The sequence below is a fragment of the Trichomycterus rosablanca genome, chromosome 6 (genome assembly GCF_030014385.1).
Source record: "Trichomycterus rosablanca isolate fTriRos1 chromosome 6, fTriRos1.hap1, whole genome shotgun sequence".
In the NCBI taxonomy this organism is placed as follows: domain Eukaryota; kingdom Metazoa; phylum Chordata; class Actinopteri; order Siluriformes; family Trichomycteridae; genus Trichomycterus; species Trichomycterus rosablanca.
Genome location: NC_085993.1, coordinates 18,234,212 through 18,255,096, shown reverse-complemented (window position 1 = coordinate 18,255,096; position 20,885 = coordinate 18,234,212). Strand labels below are relative to the sequence as shown.

At 39.2% G+C, this 20,885-nt stretch overlaps 1 protein-coding gene across 1 annotated transcript in view; it reads right to left on the bottom strand.

Annotated features, from left to right (window-relative positions):
- cacna2d2a (calcium channel, voltage-dependent, alpha 2/delta subunit 2a) overlaps nucleotides 1-20,885 on the bottom strand; it is a 379,664-nt gene that overhangs the window by 95,112 nt on the left and 263,667 nt on the right. The window contains exons 8-9 of the mRNA XM_062996697.1: nucleotides 5,949-6,080; nucleotides 4,856-4,913 (exon numbers count right to left, since the gene is read on the bottom strand). Coding sequence (XP_062852767.1) covers nucleotides 4,856-4,913; nucleotides 5,949-6,080 — 190 coding nt within the window. The remainder of the gene's footprint in view (nucleotides 1-4,855; nucleotides 4,914-5,948; nucleotides 6,081-20,885) is intronic.

Here is a 20,885-nt window from a genome sequence, read left to right as displayed (position 1 = left end):
CCCTGAGAGATTTGGCAGGAGCCGCGGCACTGACACAGACAATAACTACAGCTACTGAACAACATTAGCACTGTAGAGCTCTAAGGCAGCAGTATTACCTGCTGTGAAATCGGTAGGCATTCAATAGGTTCAAAATTTCATATGAAATGTTACCACTAAATTATTTTAGAAGACAAAATCACTTTGATTTCCTTTAATTACTGATGATTGTTTAAATAATTATATACTGTAGCGAGGGGGGACATGCACATGGTTGGGGTGAAAGAGGAGGATGTTCAGTATAGGGCAAGATGCAGACAAATGATCTGCTGAGACGACCCCTAACGAAAGCAGCCAAAAGAAGAAGAGGATCATGAAAGACCTAAGCTGTGTCCAAAATCACATACTTCCATACTGAACAGTACGTAAAAGCAGTATGCGAGAGCGGGTAGTGTGTCAGAATACATAGTATTCATTAAACAGTAAGTGAAAAGTACCTGAATGACCTACTGCATGGGAAGCCATTTTTCAATATGCAAATACAGCACACTACAGTCCGATAATCTATCCCATAATTCAACTGTAGCTGATAGATGAAAGCAAAGAGTAGCCTGTTTACAAGTGTAAGTAAGACAGAAATGAAAAATGTTATGATTGCATACAACCCTGATTAAGGGCCGCTCAGGAGGCGCAGCGGTAAAGAGACACGCTGCAACCAGGGCTGGATTCTGGGTACCTTGTATCGAATCCAGCTCTGCCTCCCCGGTTCGAGGCTGAGTTGGCTGTATGGGCAACGATTGGCCGGTTGCTCAGTTGGGGGGTGGGACAAAGAACCAGATGTGGGTCTCTCTCTGTCATAATGCGACTACGACCTCTGCCGGCTGATTAGAGGCGCCTGCACAGAGATTAGGAAAAAGTGCCCTTAGAGTGTGTCTCTCCGCATGCAACGCTAGGTGGCGCCAAACTCATCAATGTGTGGGTGGCAAAAATGCATCCGGCTGCTGCTTATGTTTCGGAGGGGATATGGGTTAGCTTCGATCTCCTCGGTCAGGGCAGGGTTCGGCATAGACAGAGAGGAAGCACGATGCAAATTGAACAATTGGATGCGCTAAAAGGGGGAGAAAAAGGGGGGAAGGAAAAAAAAAAAAAAAAAAAAAAAAAAAAACCTGATTAAGGTTTACCGTAGGAGTAGGTTGTGTCTAAGTGACTGAGAGAGCTTATAGTCCTGATTTAGCGCCATCTGATTTCCACATTTTTGGACGCTCAAAGAAGCTTTAAGAGGAAGAAGATTTTCATGTGATGATGTAAAAGCAGCGGTGGCTACATGCTCAACCAAAACCTCTTTTTGCTGATGGCATTACAAAGTTGGTACAACGCTGGGAAAAATGCATCGAAAGGTGACTATTTGGAAAAGTCACATGATTTCTTTTAAAAATTCTTAATAAATAGAGTTTAAAAAAGTGTGGAAACTTTTTTTTAAATCTTGCTTGGATGTTGTGCACTTGCATCCTGCCTTTCCTTTCATCACTTTATAATTAGGACCTGAACTGGATAATCAGATTCAAACGAAATACAAATGGTCATTGCCTATGCAACATACACACTTTCTCTGTTTAGCTTTGACATGCTAATAAGCTTAGTAGTGATCTACTTGCCAGTATATTCTAACAGTTGTGTTCAGGTATATGGGGATTCTTTTTTTTCTGTGTGAATGCACAGTGGATAGTCTCATTGAGCAGTAACTTAATTAGCCTGTCACACAGGAGCCTTGTTAGCACATCGCTAGTTCCCTCCTGCTCTGGGACACACAGCCTCAGCTGGCTGTGGCCTCTTCCTACAGTAGCTAGGAAGCAGCTAACTGCACTAAGCCCTTGGGCGTGGAGTATTTTGTAAGTGTCAGCGGATTTCCACAGCGAATAAGTGATGTGCTAATGCTTTCTGATAGCATGGTGGGAGGTACAGTATATGGTAATAGTTTAGGAAATTACACCACAATACAGAATACATACAATTACAGTATATAGTGATGTTCCAGTTGAAGTTGATATGGCACTGCTCTGGAACCCAGGTTCGATCCCTACACTTGGTGTAGTCTGTAAAGAGTTAGTACTCGCTACTTTACATTACCCTTAGATGTGAGTGAATGAGCGACGCCACCACAATAGACTGTCACATTATCTAGAATGCATTCCCACCTTGTGCCTAGTGTGTACAGAATAGGCTTTAGACCCACTGAAATCCTACACAGGATAAAGTGCTAACGGAAGCAGAATTAACCATCACTTCTTTCCTAACTATTTTAATTATGCTGCATAGGAATGACCAAATTAGTGAGTGTCAGCACTGTGCAGCAACAAATTATTTTAAACCAGTTTAATTTTTTTTCTCTGCTGTAATAATTAATATTGGCACTTGACACTGACACCCATGCTTTGTTCCTGCCAATTAACCTTCAGTTTCAGCTTCTTCAAAATCAAGGTTATGGTTTAAACTGCCACACAATGTCAGTTATTATTTCCTAAGTTTGTTTACATATTTATGATTTATTTTTTATTTGTGATTTGTAAGTGTAATATATTTTGAGTATGAGAACCAAGAGTGAGCGAGTATTTCAGGGGATACATTTAGATGTAACACCCAAGAAGACAAAAGCTGCGTCCGAAATTGCATACTTCCATACTCAATAGTACACAAAAGCAGTACGTGAGAGCGGTTAGTATGTCCAAATACATAGTATACATAAAAAGGTACGTGAGAAGTACCCGGATGACCTACTTCTTGGGAAGCCATGTTTGAGTATGCAAACGATGCACACTTTCGGTCCGCTAATTTATCCCATAATTCAACTGGAGCTGCGTAGGCGTTCGAAGAGGAAGAAGAAACAAGAAAGATGGCAAAAAAGGAGAGTCCTCTGTTCACAAGTGTAAGTAAGATAAACAAAATAAAAATTTTATTATTGCGCACAACCCTAAATAACGTTATGATTAGCGCAAAAAGATGAAAAATATCCAAAATTTTGTTGAGTGGGGCTTGTAATTAGCGCGCGGTCTGTAACTATGGTGATACTATGTCAACACGTCCTCACATCATCACTTGACATTAGTAAGATGGCGGATGTAGTACGCAGGGGTGTTGCGTGCATTCTGCACACTTTTGTACTAAAAGCGTGTACTTCTTTACTGGCCGAGCAGTGCGTACTTCCTCGAATCTAGTACGTACTCTGTAAGTATGCAATTCCGATGAAACATATCTATGTGCACTGTTATTCAACTTCCAGCTTTAGAGGAACTTATTAGAACATCCTTTTGCCTTAATAATAAGCTATACATAATTAATAAGTGATTTTGGTATGTGCTAACAAGCTTCTGACAGCTATCTTGTAGAATTTTTACCCATTCTTCTTGAGCAAAAGCTTTCAGCTCATTGATGTTTGATGTCGCTCCAGGACATTTCAGGACTGATATCTAAACCAAGTTTTAACTGACTTGGAAGTATGCTTGGGATCCTTGTCTTGCGGTAAAGACCAACTATCACCAAGGTTCCTTACAGTAAGCATAACATTTCTCCTCAAAATACAGTGGTACCTTGTAACTCGACATCCCCTAAACTTTGAAAAACTGAAAGCATCCACATGTATCTGTGTTTAGCTGGATTTTCCTCCTGTTTCACTATTAAACTTCTGTTATAACTCGGGGTGCTGAAAAATTGTGAGAATCAGCTTTTCCGAGAGTCTAAAAAAAAAAAAGCTTAATGTGACTTAGAAGTGTCAAAAACAACCCCATTATTTTACATTAGCCTAAAATATATGCAGTTCCACTGGACCATGGAACGCATTAACAGGTTTCTCATACATCCTTATGGGAAAAAATACCCTGAATGCTCTTAAACTCAATGCCACTCCCAGAACCAACTGACGTCGAGTTTCAATGTCCCACTGTACCTTGTTCTTTCTGTATATCTGTAATGGTAGTCATTTGGTCAAGACTGACAGAGAAACATCCCCAAATCAACACTGACCCACCTCAATGCTTGACCATGGGGAACTGTATTCTTCTGGTCATAAGTCTTGTCTTGTGACAAACCACTAATCAATACGGCCAAACAATTCCATTTTTGATTTGTCACTCTATAGAACTGCGTCCCAGAACTCTGCAGGACTATCCAAATTACTTTTACCATATTCTATGTTGTGTAAAAACGGTTTAACTTCAGTATTTTATACAATTTTCACTCATATTTTGTTTTGTCCAGACTTTTTGGAGTGTTTTGCAGTAATTAAATTCAGATTTAATTAATATAGTAATTTATTTACAAAAGTGCTCATTTGAGTACATGGGGGCACAAATTCTTTCAGACACACCAAAATCTTGCAAAAAAACTTTCCAAAAGTGTGGACAGTGGTATAGCCACAAAGTAAGGTGTTGGTGGAGCTGGTGATGGTTTTGGTATGAGATGTCCATCACGCTAATGTTTAACTGTCCACATATCTTTGGCTTTATAGTACATTTTTGTTAAAAAGCTTATCTGTACTTTGTATACACAGTGTGTGCTCCCACTGTCTTCATATAAAAGCCCTTGCTTACATGATGCTCCAAAGGTCAAGAGGACAAGTCAAGCTAATTAGACAAGGCTAGCTCCTTTTAACACTACTGACAAATACTGACCCAGGCCTGGTAACACTGTAAGTTATAACCTTTTCTGCTAAGACCAGGCAAACATGTAAAGTTTCAATTAAAGCCGTAATTTGAACATCAGATGCCTACTTGCCCTTTAGCATGAGACCAACTGTGTTCATTTACTGGAAACAATAAGATCAAAGTTCAAATGAAGTATTTCCTCAGCTGGTTGAAAGGAAGGCAAAGGAAGCTGCACTTACCAAGGACGTCTCCTCACATCGTACAGGTCAATCTTGTTAGACTCTCTCCATTTGGCAGCTGAAGACAAAGGTGAAGAGGCAAGATAATAGAAATCTTGAACCACCACAAGTCTTTAAACTGATTTTGTTGCAAACACTCACACACAAACACACAGAGCAAAACAAAAATACCTGAGGATGGGTTGATGTGTTGCATCTTAAAAATTAAGATTTTGTTTTTAAAACTGCACTTCATAAATCAGGACTTTATGGAAATGGAAGCACTGACGCTACCATCAAGAAAAGACAGCCTGTTTGGAGTTTGTTACACAATATGTAAAGGACTCTGTCAATATCAGAAAAACGAATCTCTGGTCTGATTAAATAAAAACTGAACTCTTTATCCAGAACGGCAAGCACTAATTCTGGCGAAAAACAGGCAGTGCACAACATCTGGAACTATGGGGGAAACATAGTGGTGCTACCATTATGTTTTAGTGGTGCTTCTCAGTGACAGGGACAGAAAGACTCTTCCAGAACACATGCAAACTCAAACTTGGGTGACAGTTAATTTTTAACACAATGATGACAAAAGGAGTGGCTTCAGAGCAAGTCTCTGACTTAAATCCCATCAAACAATGGGCCGCTCAGGTGTGTCAGTTGCAAAGCTTCTCAGTCAGCTGTGGAGGGTTGTATTGATAGAGGTGTAGGGTAACGCAATCAGGATAATTGGATACGACTAGATAAGGGGAGAAAATTGGGGGGAAGATCTGTGGAAAGACCTAAAGATATCAATTTACAACCACTTGCCATCCAGTTGCCACCCAGTCAGACAGAGCAAATCTCTGTAACGTTTACATTTCTGGCATTTAACAGCTTTATCCAAAGCAACTTACAATGATGACCACATCCACTCCAATCAAATAAAGGTTTGGCTGACAGCATTAGCAACCTGCCATTAATGGGGCTTGAAGAAGTGACCTTCTAATTTCAAGTCCAGTACTTTAAACACTGAGCTAGCAATGTCATTTATTTTTTACCTGTTGGTTGTGTTGAGGTACAGCTTCAGTAGCATGCACTAATGGTACGTACATTTTAGACTATAAGGTTTTACCTGGGTAAAATCTAGTGACTCCAGTGGCACTTCCAAACACCTGCCAGCGAAGTGAAGGGTCTTCTAGACTGTTATTAATAAATATCCTATCCAGGTCCTGTGTCCAGTTTAGCTCATTCAGAATTGTAAGTGCTGTAAGAAAGAGAAAAGAAACAAGAATTCAATTTAATAAACTGATTGATAACAATAATGCTATTAAGAGCACCATGAGTTAAACTGGATGTATAATATGTTCTTCAGTATACACCGATCAGCCATAACATTAAAACCACCTCCTTGTTTCTACACTCACTGTCCATTTTATTGGCTTCTTTTACCATATAGAAGCACTTTGTAGTTCTTTGTAGTTAGCCCCCTTTCATGCTGTTCTTCAATGGTCAGGACCCCCACAGGACCACTACAGAGGAGGTATTATTTGGGTGGTGGATCATTCTCAGCACTGCAGTGACACTGACATGGTGGTGTGTTAGTGTGTGTTGTGCTGGTATGAGTGGATAAGACACAGCAATGCTGATGGAGTTTTTAAACACCTCACTGTCACTGCTGGACTGAGAATAACCCACCAACCAAAAATATATCCAGCCAACAGTGCCCTGTGGGCAGTGTCCTGTGACCACTGATGAAGGTCTAGAAGATGACCAACTCAAACAGCAGCAATAGATGAGCGATCGTCTCTGACTTTACATCTACAAGGTGGACCAACTAGGTAGGAGTGTCTAATAGAGTGAACAGTGAGTGGACACTGTATTTAAAAACTCCAGTAGCATTGCTGTGTCTGATCTACTCATACCAGCACAACACACACTAACACACCACCACCATGTCAGTGTCACTGCAGGGCTGAGAATGATCCATAAATAATACCTGCTCTGTGGTGGTCCTGTGGGGGTCATGACCATTGAAGAACAGGGAGAACGCAGGCTAAAACAGTATGTAGAGAAACAGTCAGTAATTGTAGAACTACAAAGTGCTTCTATATGGTAAGTGGAGCTGATAAAATGGACAGTGAGTGTAGAAACAAGGAGGTGGTTTTAATGTTATGGCTGATCAGTGTATGTACTACATAGGGTAAACAAAGAAGAAGAAGCACAGAGTATATCGTTAAAAGTATGTGGACACCCTTAGTAAGATTGTTGGCCATTCTATTCCAAAACCCTGGGCAACAACTTAGAGTTGGCTCCCTTATTTTGGACATAACATCCCTTAATTTCTGGATAGGCTTATCATATCATTTTAAAGTATGTTTAAGTGACTTGGAGGAACGATGGAGAAAAAGGTCTGGCATGCAATTGAGGCCGTAAAGAGTACCGTCGTAGTGACTCACCACTAAATGTATTCTGGATCTAAGTGCAGTGACTAAACAGAATCAGAACACAGGAAGCCATTTCAAAAGGGAAAAGGGGTAGTCACTAACAACAGAAAGACTAAAATAGGAAACAGAAAGAAATGAATTTAATTTGATGTAGGACTAAAAAAGAAAGGAATTCAATTCAATTACCTTGTAAGCTACTGGCAAGCCATCAGAACAACAGGAATGAAAGGATGATAGTTGAGCAGTGAGTAAAGCTACTGGTCAGTAAAATAAGAAATAAAAATGAACAAATACATAAATGAAGAAAGAGTGATATCTGGAACTGCGACTAAGTGTGACGTTAGCTACTTGATCCACCAATGTGCCAACACATGATTACAGACCAAAACAACTTCAACTGTCCTCACTACTAAGGGAATTAAAATAGCAGATCACCAATCCTTATATATCTGTGTAAGAAGTTTAAGTTTAGACAATTCATATTCCATGTACACTCGACATCTACCTAGTTTAAGTATGGAACAAAACAAAGACTCTGCTGCAGCACTAATGACAGTGGTAAACCCTTGGATATGTAATTCATTTGTGACTACTGTGTGCCGCCCTGTGCTTCCTTATGTTATTGGAAATGATATGTGCAGTTCAAGCCATTACAGAATGCTCTCCCCTCTTGGAATGGCTTTTGTGGGCAAAGGCAAATCATTGGCAGATAACCAAACTTATTGCCCAGATCGGAATAAAAGCCCCAAATGGCCAGATGGCCTAGATGGGGTGGGTGAAGGGTTTTGCCAACCCTCTGTCATGTTTTATTGCAGAACTAGATGAGCTGCTGGGCTGAGGGGATGCTGACATTTTGCTCGGGGAACTCAGGCTGAGGGTACCTGGCATTTAAAGAGGGACATATCTATAGATAAAAGGCAGAGGGTGCATAATTCACCCAGAGCAGGGCAAGTTAGGGCCAGAGCTCAGAGTGTCTTCTCCAGGTTTTAGTTGACCATCTTTGTTTGCCTCCAAGAGGCAGCAGAGGACTTTCCAGAAATGGCTAGTGAACTGGGGTCTCCAATCCAACACAAGGTCACTGGGTTATCCATGAACTCTGAACAGCTTGTCTACAAAGATCTTGACGTCCTCTTTGGCTGAGGGGAGCTTACATAACTAATTTGCAGGCCTTCCAGAACCTTGCAACCATAACCAAAATTACAATGTGATCTTAAGACGGTGGTAGTCCCACAATAAAGTCGGGATAGGACTGGATGGTCAGGGGTCAGGATGCGTCTGGGACTTTATTGAGGGTGTATATCTGGTAGGCAACTGTAATTTCTTATGTTTCGTGAGAAGGTTTTGTGATCCAAATTCAATCACAGAATGCGCCTGACTGCTATCTGACTTGGAAACAATGACAATACATTCTCTACAATGATGAATTACCTTTCATGATCTGGCAGTCTAGAACAAGTCTGGATTTGAAGGACAGCAAAAGAACTCTGAAGTTGGCTAACACAGTGTCACTGTAAAGTTTGACAGCAGATAAATGAACATTAATGGCTGTTTTTAATTATATGGACTGGTCCTATTAATTACACCAAAGGAAATGTTTAATTCTATTGCATACACTGAAATTGTAAGAAATTCTAACTTTGTGGCAACAGTTTGAAAAAAAAAAAAGGCATTAACTTTTTCAGCACAACAACACCCACATTCACAAACCAGATTCTTTGTGAAAAAAAAATCTGCCAAGTTTGCTGGGAAAAAAACCTGACAGAACTGCACAGTCAACCATATTTTACTCATAACTTGGAATGGCAAATGTCATTTTATCAGCTCCACCTACCAAAGAGAAGCACTTTGTAGCTCTACAATTACTGACTGTAGTCCATCTGTTTCTCTGCATGCTTTTTTAGACTCATTTTACACTGTTCTTTAATGGTCAAGACCCCCACAGGACCACTACAGAGTAGGTATTATTTAGATGGTGGATAATTCTCAGCACTGCAGTGACAATGACATAGTGGTGGTGTGTTAGTGTGTGTTGTACTGGCATGAGTGGATCAGACACATCAGCGCTGCTGGAGTTTTTAAATACCATGTCCACTTACTGTCCACTCTATTATACACTCCTACCTAGTTGGTCCACCTTGTAGATGTAAAGTCAGAGACGATTGCTCATCTATTGCTGCTGTTTAAGTTGGTCATCTTTGAGACCTTCATCAATGGCCACAGGATGCTGCCCATGGGGCGCTGTTGGCTGGATATATTTTTGGTTGGTGGGTTATTCTCAGTCCAGAAGTGACAGTGAGGTATTTAAAAACTCCAGCAGTGCTGTTGTGTCTTATCCACTCATACCAGCACAACACACACTAACACACCACCACCATGTCAGTGTCACTGCAGTGCTGAGAATGATCCACCAACCAAATAATACCTACTCTGTGGTGGTCCTGACTATTGAAGAAAAGCATGAAAGGGGGCTAACAAAGCATGCAAGTGCTTCTATATGGTAAGTGGAGCTGATAACATGGAGTGTAGAAACAAGGAGGTGGTTTTAATGTTATGGCTGATCGGTGTAAGTGTCCAACTAATTATTTTGTGGCTGTATGAAAGTGAATCGCTGCAGTCATTGTTCAAAATCTACTTGTTAGTCTTCCTGCAAGAGTGGAGGATGTTATGTCAGTGAACTCTGTAATTTTATTAAACATGGATATTCTTATAATGCATAAGAGATCATAAAAATGTAAATTTGCAGTTACATGCTTGCAACTGATCACAAAAACAGCAGTATTCCCAGGGTACCCAAGAAAACCAGGCTGATATTGAATGTGACCTTGGGCAGCCACTGAAAATGAGAATGGATAGGCAAATGGCACAGTGAACTAGGAATATACAATACAATAAAGAAAAATGAGTATTTAACCACTTGTTTTTGTTTAAAATACTTTCATTGCTTGTATTTACTTCAAACCTATCAAGACCACTAGTGAAAATGCATAATGTAATGCACTTTAATCAGCATAGCAATTTGAATCTCAATTTCTTAGTTTTTGCTTTGGCCATATTTATAGTAGAGGTGCTTGGATGGCGCAGTGGTCTATTACACTAATTGAGATTCGAACCTGGCCGAGAGTCTACACAGATATGATTGTCTCAAAGGGTGGCCGAAATCCTGTGATGGATGCCGCCACCCTGACCAGGGTAAAGCTGTTACAAATGAAATAATCCTATCTATCTGGCAGAATGCAATACGTGTTCCTCGGACATACTGCCCTTCTTCACCAAGGTGTTCTACAAGTATCTGTTCTTGGTCTCTTACTGTTCATAATATACGTACATGCTCAACCTTGGTGGCATGATTCACAGACATGGTCTTTAGTATCAGATATAGTATATGCAGACAATATGCAAATCTGTCTCACTACAAAATTACCCAGCACTACTCCACCAGCTTTACTTAATGACTGTTTACAAAACAAAAACCTTTTGATGCCCAATCTTTTTTAATTACATGTTAACAGACTGAGATCATGTTAACTGGTAACAAAGCATCACCCACAGTTGTGAATTTCAAGGTCATTCTTAATGGTGTAACTCAAGAGGTGTCAAACTCAATCTTATAGAGGACCAAAATTAAAAACCGGGACTATGTCGAGGGCCAAACAGGGTTAACATTTAGTATCCACATCCTATATACTGGCGGGCCGGATATAATTTTACCTTGGGCCGGATGTGAGTTTGAGTTTGACATGTCTGGTGTAACTCTATCAGTTCTGCTTCTCCTAACAATTTGTGTCATAAGTTTTGACCCCTTTTAGTCAAAAATATGTATGTAGTTCTAACAGTGTTTGGGCACCTTCTGAATATTGTTTTTAGAATGCTAAAACACATCCATGCAATTATAAATTCTCGTTTGCACTGTTGTCACAGGTAATTTGTTGATCATCTGTCAAAAAATTTCAAATTTCAGTATGTTTAGAACTCTAAAGTCAGATTGCTTACAAAAATATACTTAAATTAGTTCCATTCTTAAACAGCTTCACACATACAGTTCAAAATACTTAGTTTTAAAATACTCACTACAAAGACATATTTTACATTCCATATTATAGTCATTTCATGGACATTTCATGCTGGTCTGCTAAGCATCCCTCACTTCTACCTGTCCCCCATGTGGCTGATTGTTTAGTGAAACACTGTGTAGTGCCCCCTAAACATATCTGTGCCTGTAATCTCCTTATTAATGTCACTAATACTGCCTCTCGTCCATTATGCTTTCTTCCTTATTGCCTATTGTGTTCTACTTCTGACTTTAATAATTGTGAATATCACTGTTTATTTGTCCGTAAATGATTTATCATTTTATCAAAATGTGTGTTATATATATCCCATTTTTTGAAAAGAGTCCTTAGGTATAAAAGACAATATGTAAATAAAATGTATTATTATTATTATTATTATTATATATAATAACTCTTATTAATGGTTATTTGTCTGTTTCATTCTACTCTGCAATGCTCTTCCTACAAATGCACTCTGAAGTCCCTGCTTCTGTATCCTGCTGTCTCTTCTGCTTTTTTCTTTCTGTTTCTGTATGTCTCTCACTGTTAAGCTCATTCTCAGCAGCAGTCATGTCTGCTCTGACTTATTTCACTCTTCTGTGCAGCAACGTACATGACACACACTCACGAAATGTTATACACCAGCATATCAGTCTTTCAATGAATCCCAAACCTGTATGCATGTATGTATGTATGTACAGTATGTTTGTATGTATGTATTTATGTATGTACAGTATATATGTGTGTATTTATGTATGTATGTGTGTATTTATGTACAGTGGGGCCAAAAAGTATTTAGTCAGCCACTGATTGTGCAAGTTCTCCTACTTAGAAAGATGAGAGAGGTCTGTAATTTTCATCATAGGTACACTTCAACTATGAGAGACAAAATGAGAAAAAAAAAATCCAGGAAATCACATTGTAGGATTTTTAAAGAATTTATATGCAAATTATGGTGGAAAATAAGTATTTGGTCACCCACAAACAAGCAAGATTTCTGGCTCGCACAGACCTGTAACTTCTTCTTTAAGAAGCTCTTCTGTCCTCCACTCGTTACCTGTATTAATGGCACCTGTTTGACCTCGTTATCTGTATAAAAGACACCTGTCCACAGCCTCAAACAGTCAGACTCCAAACTCAACCATGGCCAAGACCAAAGAGCTGTCGAAGGACACAAGGAAGAAAATTGTAGACCTGCACCAGGCTGGGAAGAGTGAATCTACAATAGGCAAGCAGGTTGGTGTGAATAAATCAACTGCAATTGTAAGAAAATGGAAGACATACAAGACCATTGATAATCTCCCTCGATCTGGGGCCACACGCAAGATCTCATCCCGTGGGGTCAAAATGATCATGAGAACTACTGCAAAAATCCCAGAACCACACGGAGGGACCTGATGAATGACCTGCAGAGAGCTGGGACCAAAGTAACAAAGGCTACCATCAGTAACACACTACGCCGAGAGGGACTCAAATCCTGCAGTGCCAGGCGTGTCCCCCTGCTTAAGCCAGTACATGTCCAGGCCCATCTGAAGTTTGCCAGAGAGCATATGGATGATCCAGAAGAGGATTGGGACAATATCATGTGGTCAGATGAAACCAAAATGGAACTTTTTGGTAAAAACTCAACTCGTCGTGTTTGGAGGAAGAAGAATGCTGAGTTGCATCCCAAGAACACCATACCTACTGTGAAGCATGGGGGTGGAAACATCATGCTTTGGGGCTGTTTTTCTGCAAAGGGAACAGGACGACTGATCCGTGTTAAGGGAAGAATGAACGGGGCCATGTATCGTGAGATTTTAAGCCAAAACCTCCTTCCATCAGTGAGAGCATTGAAGATGGAACGTGGCTGGGTCTTCCAGCATGACAATGATCCCAAACACACCGCTCGGGCAACGAAGGAGTGGCTTCGTAAAAAGCATTTCAAGGTCCTGGAGTGGCCTAGCCAGTCTCCAGACCTCAACCCCATAGAAAATTTGTGGAGGGAGTTGAAAGTCCGTGTTGCCCAGCGACAGCCCCAAAACATCACTGCTCTAGAGGAGATCTGCATGGAGGAATGGGCCAAAATACCAGCTACAGTGTGTGCAAACCTGGTGAAGACTTACAGGAAACGTTTGACCTCCGTCATTGCCAACAAAGGTTATGTTACAAAGTATTGAGTTGAACTTTTGTTATTGACCAAATACTTATTTCCACCATAATTTTTTTTCCTCATTTTGTCTCTCATAGTTGAAGTGTACGTATGATGAAAATTACAGACCTCTCTCATCTTTCTAAGTAGGAGAACCTGCACAATCAGTGGCTGACTAAATACTTTTTGGCCCCACTGTATGTATGTACAGTATGTTTGTATGTATGTATGTATGTGTGTATTTATGTATGTATGTATGTATGTACAGTATGTTTGTATTTATGTATGTATGTATGTACAGTATGTTTGTATTTATGTATTTATGTATGTACAGTATGTATGTATGTACAGTATGTATGTATGTATGTATGTATGTATGTATGTATGTATGTGTGTATGTATGTACAGTGTGTATGGGTATAGTTATGTATGTATGTATGTACAGTGTGTATGTGTGTGTATGTTTGTATGTGTGTATGTGTGTGTGTATGTATGTATGTATGTATGTGTGTATGTATTTATGTATGTATGTGTGTATTTATGTATGTGTTTGTATGTATTTATTTATGTATGTATGTATGTACAGTGTGTATGTGTGTGTATGTATGTATGTGTGTGTATGTGTGTATGTATGTGTGCATGTTTGTGTGTATGTATTTATGTATGTATGTGTGTTTGTATGTATTTATTTATGTATGTATGTGTGTATTTATGTATGTGTGTTTGTATGTATTTATTTATGTATGTATGTATGTGTGTATGTATGTATGTTGTACTTTTCACTCACACAGTTACTTGCAAAATTTTTAAACCTCCATATATACTCAGAAAAGATCTAAAGCAGAGATGTCCAAATTACAGCCTGAGGGCCATTTATGGCCCGTTTGCATTTTTGAAACGGCTTGTGGGGAATTTTAAAAATAAAATTAAAGTTGGTCTGGTATTAAACATGCTACCACACTCGCCGTTTCAAATCTCAGCTTGGCTAATCGGGCACCTACATAAACAACGATTGGCTGTTGTTCATACAGGGTGGGAACCGGACGGGGATTCCTCATAACTGATGCAATTGCGACCTTTCCTGGCTGATTAATGGTGCCGGGATAATGCGCTGTTTAGGGTGTGACTCTCCGTATACAAAGCTGATCTGCATATGAACTCACCTCATGCAGGTGAGCGTGTGTTAGTCACTGCTCTCCTCAACTAGGGTGGAGAGCAACATCAGGAGAGAGGAAGCATAATGCAAAAAAAAGTGTCCTCAGTTCTCAAACTATTAAAAAGTCTCATTCATAGGAAAGATGATGGAGCACAGTGCTAAACATGCCTCTGTCCCAACTGTTTTTGTATTATTATATTGCAAACTTTCAATTGAAAATAAGTTTATATTTACAAAATATGAAGCCAATCAGTGAAAACATTGAAAATCTTGTTTTTCTATTTTTATCAGTTAATTACAGCTTATACAAAATGTTCCAACTTGTAAAAAAAAAAAAATATATGACATTTAGGGCTGTATGGATCTGTAGCACAATAGATAAAATCACTTTCGGTTTTTAAATCCTGACAGCTGGAGAGTGGATTTGGTGTCTGGACCATCCATGACACTATACACCTCTGGTACATGGTGTACTAAATAATTGCATTACACTATTTTTTGGGGGCCTAAGCCACATCAGGTGATACAATGTATTGTTTTAAAAATATCACTCTAATGGCTTAGTACACAATTTATCCATCTGTGGGGTGTTAGTACAAATGTAACAGTATGCACTAATGCTTATAGGCTTCAATGCAACCCTGCTGTCCTCCCATCTTGGCCACAGCTCATCTACTCCCATCATTTCATTACTTAATAGTCACACATACACACAGCAGAGAGTGCAATCACGCTAGTAATAGGCAGCTGATTAGTGAAGAAATAGAAAAGGGGTGAGAAAGACATCAAGTGAAGATGTTTCTCAGTTTTTCTCTGATGTAATTGCCCTCGGCAGAAAGGGTTAGATAACATCCAGAAAAATGCATCAGACTTTTCTACCTCTTGCCGTTTTTTTAAACTCAGTGCTAAACACAATATCAGTATCTATTTCCCTAGTGCTTTTCAGTTAGGCCTGAGATGAGCTGTCAAAACCAATAGGACATTCGCTAAATCAGACAACCATTTGGAAATGCAGGTAAGGGTGATGTAGAGTTTTGCTTGTATTCAGTGTATTTACACAGACCACACTTTTCTTGACCAATACACACAAAATAACTTATTAGCCAAGATTGTGCTTTAGGTAACATTGGTGTTCTTCACGCCAAGAAACTTTGCCTATAGTCGCCTATACCAAGTGTGTTCTAAACATCTGCACTGAAGGCAAACTCTCAAAACATACCAACTCATAAAGGGCTTGATAAGTAGCTCACAATCTAAATTAGGTTTGATAGAAGTAGAAAAAGTTCAAAAGTCTGCAGAACAGTAAGACTTCAAGACTTGAGTATGTGGTAATAACACTGTAATTACACATGCTTTTAACACGGGTTTTCAACCTTTTTGGACATGCGTCCCCTTCCGTGTGCCGACCTTGAACTTGCACCCCCCCCCCCCAACCCAAATCCCCAGCTTTTATTAGCTTGACAAGCTAAAATAATATAAACAATATAATAATATTATAATATAATATGAAATAATACAATTAACTTTGTGCACGTAATACATATACTGCAATTTTGCTTTTAAAAGATAACATGGCTCAACCTTATTCAATGTGACGACTAAGCCTATTCTGCAAGCACATTATAGAAGTACGTGGTTCAATATCAGTTACAGCTAGTTCTAAATCGTAAGCGGTACTTGCTTTTGATGTAGATGAGAGCAGAAAATGTTACTTCACAGAGTCAAGTAGAAGCAAAAGTACATTAATGCTAAGTTCGTTAGTTCAGATACTCTGCTTTGACTGACAGAATACTAAGGGGAGATAACTTTTAGCTCCGCTGACAGAACGAGTCTGATTTGGCTACTGCTCTGTGATAATAGCCAGTTTAATTAACCCAGGGCCTTATTAAAAAGGAAGGTAAATTTTGTCATGTGCCTGCTTACTTTTTGCACTCTACCCACTGGTTGTTAAACAGATGTTACCTAATTAATCAGGGAGCTTGGGTGGTGCAGCAGTCTTTTTATGCTAGCCCACCAAAGCTGAAATCTGGGTTTGAATCTTAGCAATGCTGTAGGCCAGCAGCATGTCTCTGAGGGGGGATGGTGGTGCCTAAACTAAAGTCCTGTGATGGATTGTTGCTCTGCCCAGTGTTTTCCAGTAGAACCGGACCTCCTGTGATCCTGACCAGGATTAAGTGGTGTGTGTATGTGTGTGTGCGTGTGTGTGTGTAAGAAACACCATCTGATCATCTATGAGTCAAGGATACTATGACAGATACCGTTGGTCTCTGCTTGTGCTGAACACATGAGGGTATGCAGATACAGGTTCTCCTCTACTGTCAGCGGTCAACACCTCAAACACACACACACACACACACACGTCCAAACATGCAGGGCTCTGGCAGGTCGTCTGGGTAGAAATATGGAGCCTGGATAGATAAGAAAAGAGGGGCCAAACTGTCCTGATTTATTTGTTGAGGACGTGTGGCGACTTTCACCCAACAGATGATAAAAAGCAATGAACCCTTCCCTGAAGAATGGGCTCTGGGCTCATCCTTCAAAGAAAGGGAGGAGGAAAGAGAGAGAGAGCGCTAGGGAGAGAGAGAGATGTGATAGCTTTAAAAGCTAATCCATCAGACACACTCACTTTGATGCATTTAGCAGCGTTGCTTGTGCTAAACGTTTAGACCATTATGGAACAGGCCTTGCTGAAGAAAAAAACAGGTTATAGGGGCAATTTATGGACCTGAAATGTCTCTCAAGTCCCAGTGCCTCTGCTCAGCTCCTATTACTCACTGTAGAGCAGCATGACCACTCTACAGGGGTCTGATGAGCAGCATTCTGAAGGGATGGATGCTTTGGGGAGCACATGAAACCTTGCAGTTAGATTACTACAAAGCAGTGGAAGAGACATTGGAGTTCTCATTATTAGCATTGTAAACCATATTTATCAGGAATGTCTCAAGTCCATCCAGGCATTGGTAACTCAGCTAAGACTGGCTCAAAATACGGGCTTGGTATGAAATTGGATTAGTTCAAGAGTTTAAGAAGCTTTATTGTTATTTCAGCTACGTATATTCAAATACAGTGGTATCTTGAAACTCAACACCAATTGGTTTCGGGAGTGGTGTTGAGTTTAAAAGACGTTGAGTTTCAAGGTATTTTTCCCATAAGGATGTATGGGAAACCTGTTAACACATTCCATGGTCCCGTGGAACTGCATATATTTTAGGCTAATGTAAAATAATGGGGTTGTTTTTGACACTTATACACTGAAAATAACACAAATATAGTATGGAAGACACTGAAATACAACTGAAGAACAATTACAAATCTATATAAAAATACAATAAAACCTACACTTTACCTTTACTTTGTAATTGAAGTATTTGCAGTATATTGCAGTACAAATATGTAAGATGAATTATTTGTATTTTATAGTGTCATTAATCAACACATTTGTGCCTTTTTGGCTCTAAAGCTTTGTCAGACTGTCCATACACATTAAATTTACTCTTCACCATTTCTTCACATCAGTCTGTGAAAAAGCATCACTGAGTAAACTGAATCACTCAGAAACGACTCTTTTCAAATGAATTATTTATTGGAATCAAATCAGGAAGCTGTGCTCTTGTCTATGGTTAAGATTCATTCGTTTTGCTCACTCTATTTCATTATGGTGTTGCGCGTAAACAACTCCATAAATCAGTGCATTTGTTCGGTTTTCGTTAGTTAGATAGACAAACACAGTTGAATATGGATTTATATATTCTGGAATTATTCTGGAAATATTCTGGAAACATACAAGATGGCCACCAAGAAGAAAAAGAAGTGGATTATATCCCTAATGGAACAACGCACGGATATAGATCTGGTCTCAATTTGAAGAAAAGAAGCTCAGGTAAGCAGCGGTAATGATTTTATGCTGGGTTTGTGGAGCAGCTGTTTACCGTGCACTTTCAGTTTGCTATGATAGCAAATCAGTATAATAGCATAAATGTGATTGTGAGATTCGGCTGGTTTGTTTGATATAAATATCTTTACGTTTTACCACAACGCTCAAGTCAACAGCTGAACAAAGTGACAGTCACACACACGTTACGTTTAAGAGAAACGTCGAGTTTAAGGGTACAAATTTCTCGACGAAGGGCGTCGAGTTTCAAAGATTTTAGGGGACGTCGAGGTACAAGGTACCACTGTACATATTGAAACAAAATAAGGTTCCTCCAGGACAAGGGTGCAACACAGAACACAAGTGCAAGACAATACAATATACACAATACAGATAAAACAGTACAATAAATACAAGGACTATATAAAATACATGGCACATTTTTAACCAAAAAGTGAAGTAGACGCCACCAAAAGACGAGTGTGGTGTTGGCCAGTACACAGTACTGAGTAAATGTCAATTGGGGAAAAAATATATACAACATATTTTAATATGTAAGTAATAGTGTAGAGTTTCTATAACAGTCGTTACATTAAAGAATGTTGTAAAATTAAAATTATGCAAAATGCAATAATACTGTAATACTTCACTACAGTAATACTGTAGTCAGGACTGTGCATTTTGGGTGCCCAGGTGGCACAGCAGGATAACCCACTAGTACTCATCACTGCACTGCACTGGGATTCTGAATTCACACGCCCTTTCATGTGCCGACCTTGAACTTGCGCCCCCCCAAACCCCCAGCTTTTATAAGCATGACAAGCTAAAATAATTTAAACAATATAATAATATTATATTATAATATAAAATATTATAATTAACATTGTGCACATCATACATACACTGCAATTTTGCTGATTTAAATATTTACTTTAAAAAGATAATACAGCTCTATATTATTCAATGTGATGGCTGAGCCTATTCTGCCTACACATTATAGAAATTTATGGTTCAATATCAGTTACAGTGAGTCGTAAATCGTAAACGGTACTTGCTTTTGATGTAGATGAGAGCAGAAAATTTTATTTTACAGAGTCAAGTAGAGGCAAAAGTAAAATCAATCGCTAAGTTTGCTGGTTCAGGATACTCTGCTTTGACTGACAGAAAACTAAGGGGAGATAACTTTTAGCTCCACTGACAGAACGAGTCTAATTTGGAATTCCGGGGTCCAAGAACCTCTGGCAGGCACGATGGGCAGTGCCTGCAGCAGACAAAATTGGCGAATAACGTCTGCCGGGTGGGAAGAAGACAGAACTGAAAAGTGGTTGGGGTCTTCAACGCTGTGTAAGGATCTTCATGCACAAATGCTGGCCTCACACACAAATTCACCAAATGTGTGGGCAAATAAGAAGGGGTCGGTGGACTGTGCACGTGTAAAAATACCCTTCTCGGACATGACCAGAGTCTCCAGCAGCGGAAGACGAATTGACTACTCTAAATTGGGAGAAAAGGGGACAAATGCATAAACAAAATAGCAAAAAAAGGAGACGTATTATTTGATACACTTAAATATTTTCTTCTCTTAAGGTATGTGATATTAACTACCAACTGATAATGGGTTGGCATGAGGTAAAAGCAGGTAAAATACTGTAGGTGTCATGCAAAACCAGGGACCTGGGAAACAAGTCACATTTGTATCCTCCCAGCTCTCAAAAATATGACAATAATTTTTGAGACTGGCTGCTCTACATTAACCCCTCAAGTGATTTAGTGAATGAGTCAGTGAGTGATTGTGAGTAAATGGCTATATAATTACATGATGCCCTGCAATGAATTTGGCCCTAACCAGAGTGTATTCCTGTATTGCTACCCAGGCTCTAGACCCAGTGCAACCTGTATGAAGATTAAGCACTTATGAAGATTAATGAATAGCAAACTAAACATACCTTCATATAAACATAAGGGCATTAATATCATGGATTATTATCAGTATTGAAGCTCATCTGATGTCTGAATTAGATTGAAAACAGTAATAAAATAAACAATTGAAATTTTAAATGAAAAGTCTTTCATTTTCATGTATAAGTCTTAACTTATTTATTTAACTAATTAATCTTAGCTCAATAAGACCTCAAAGAACCTCTGTCAGTACAAACAAAATGCAATCCATTAATGGATATTGTAATTGGACAGGTCAAATTTTTAAAAATCTGTTTACCAATGTTGTTTATGCTATGAATTATTATAATATTAATAACAGCATAAATCTTGCAGGTAAATATAGTGACATACACCAATTAGGCATAACATTATGACCACCTCTTTGTTTCTACACACACTGTCCATTTTATCAGCTTCAATTACCATAAAGGAGCACTTTGTAGTTCTACAATTACTGACTGTAGTCCATCTGTTTCT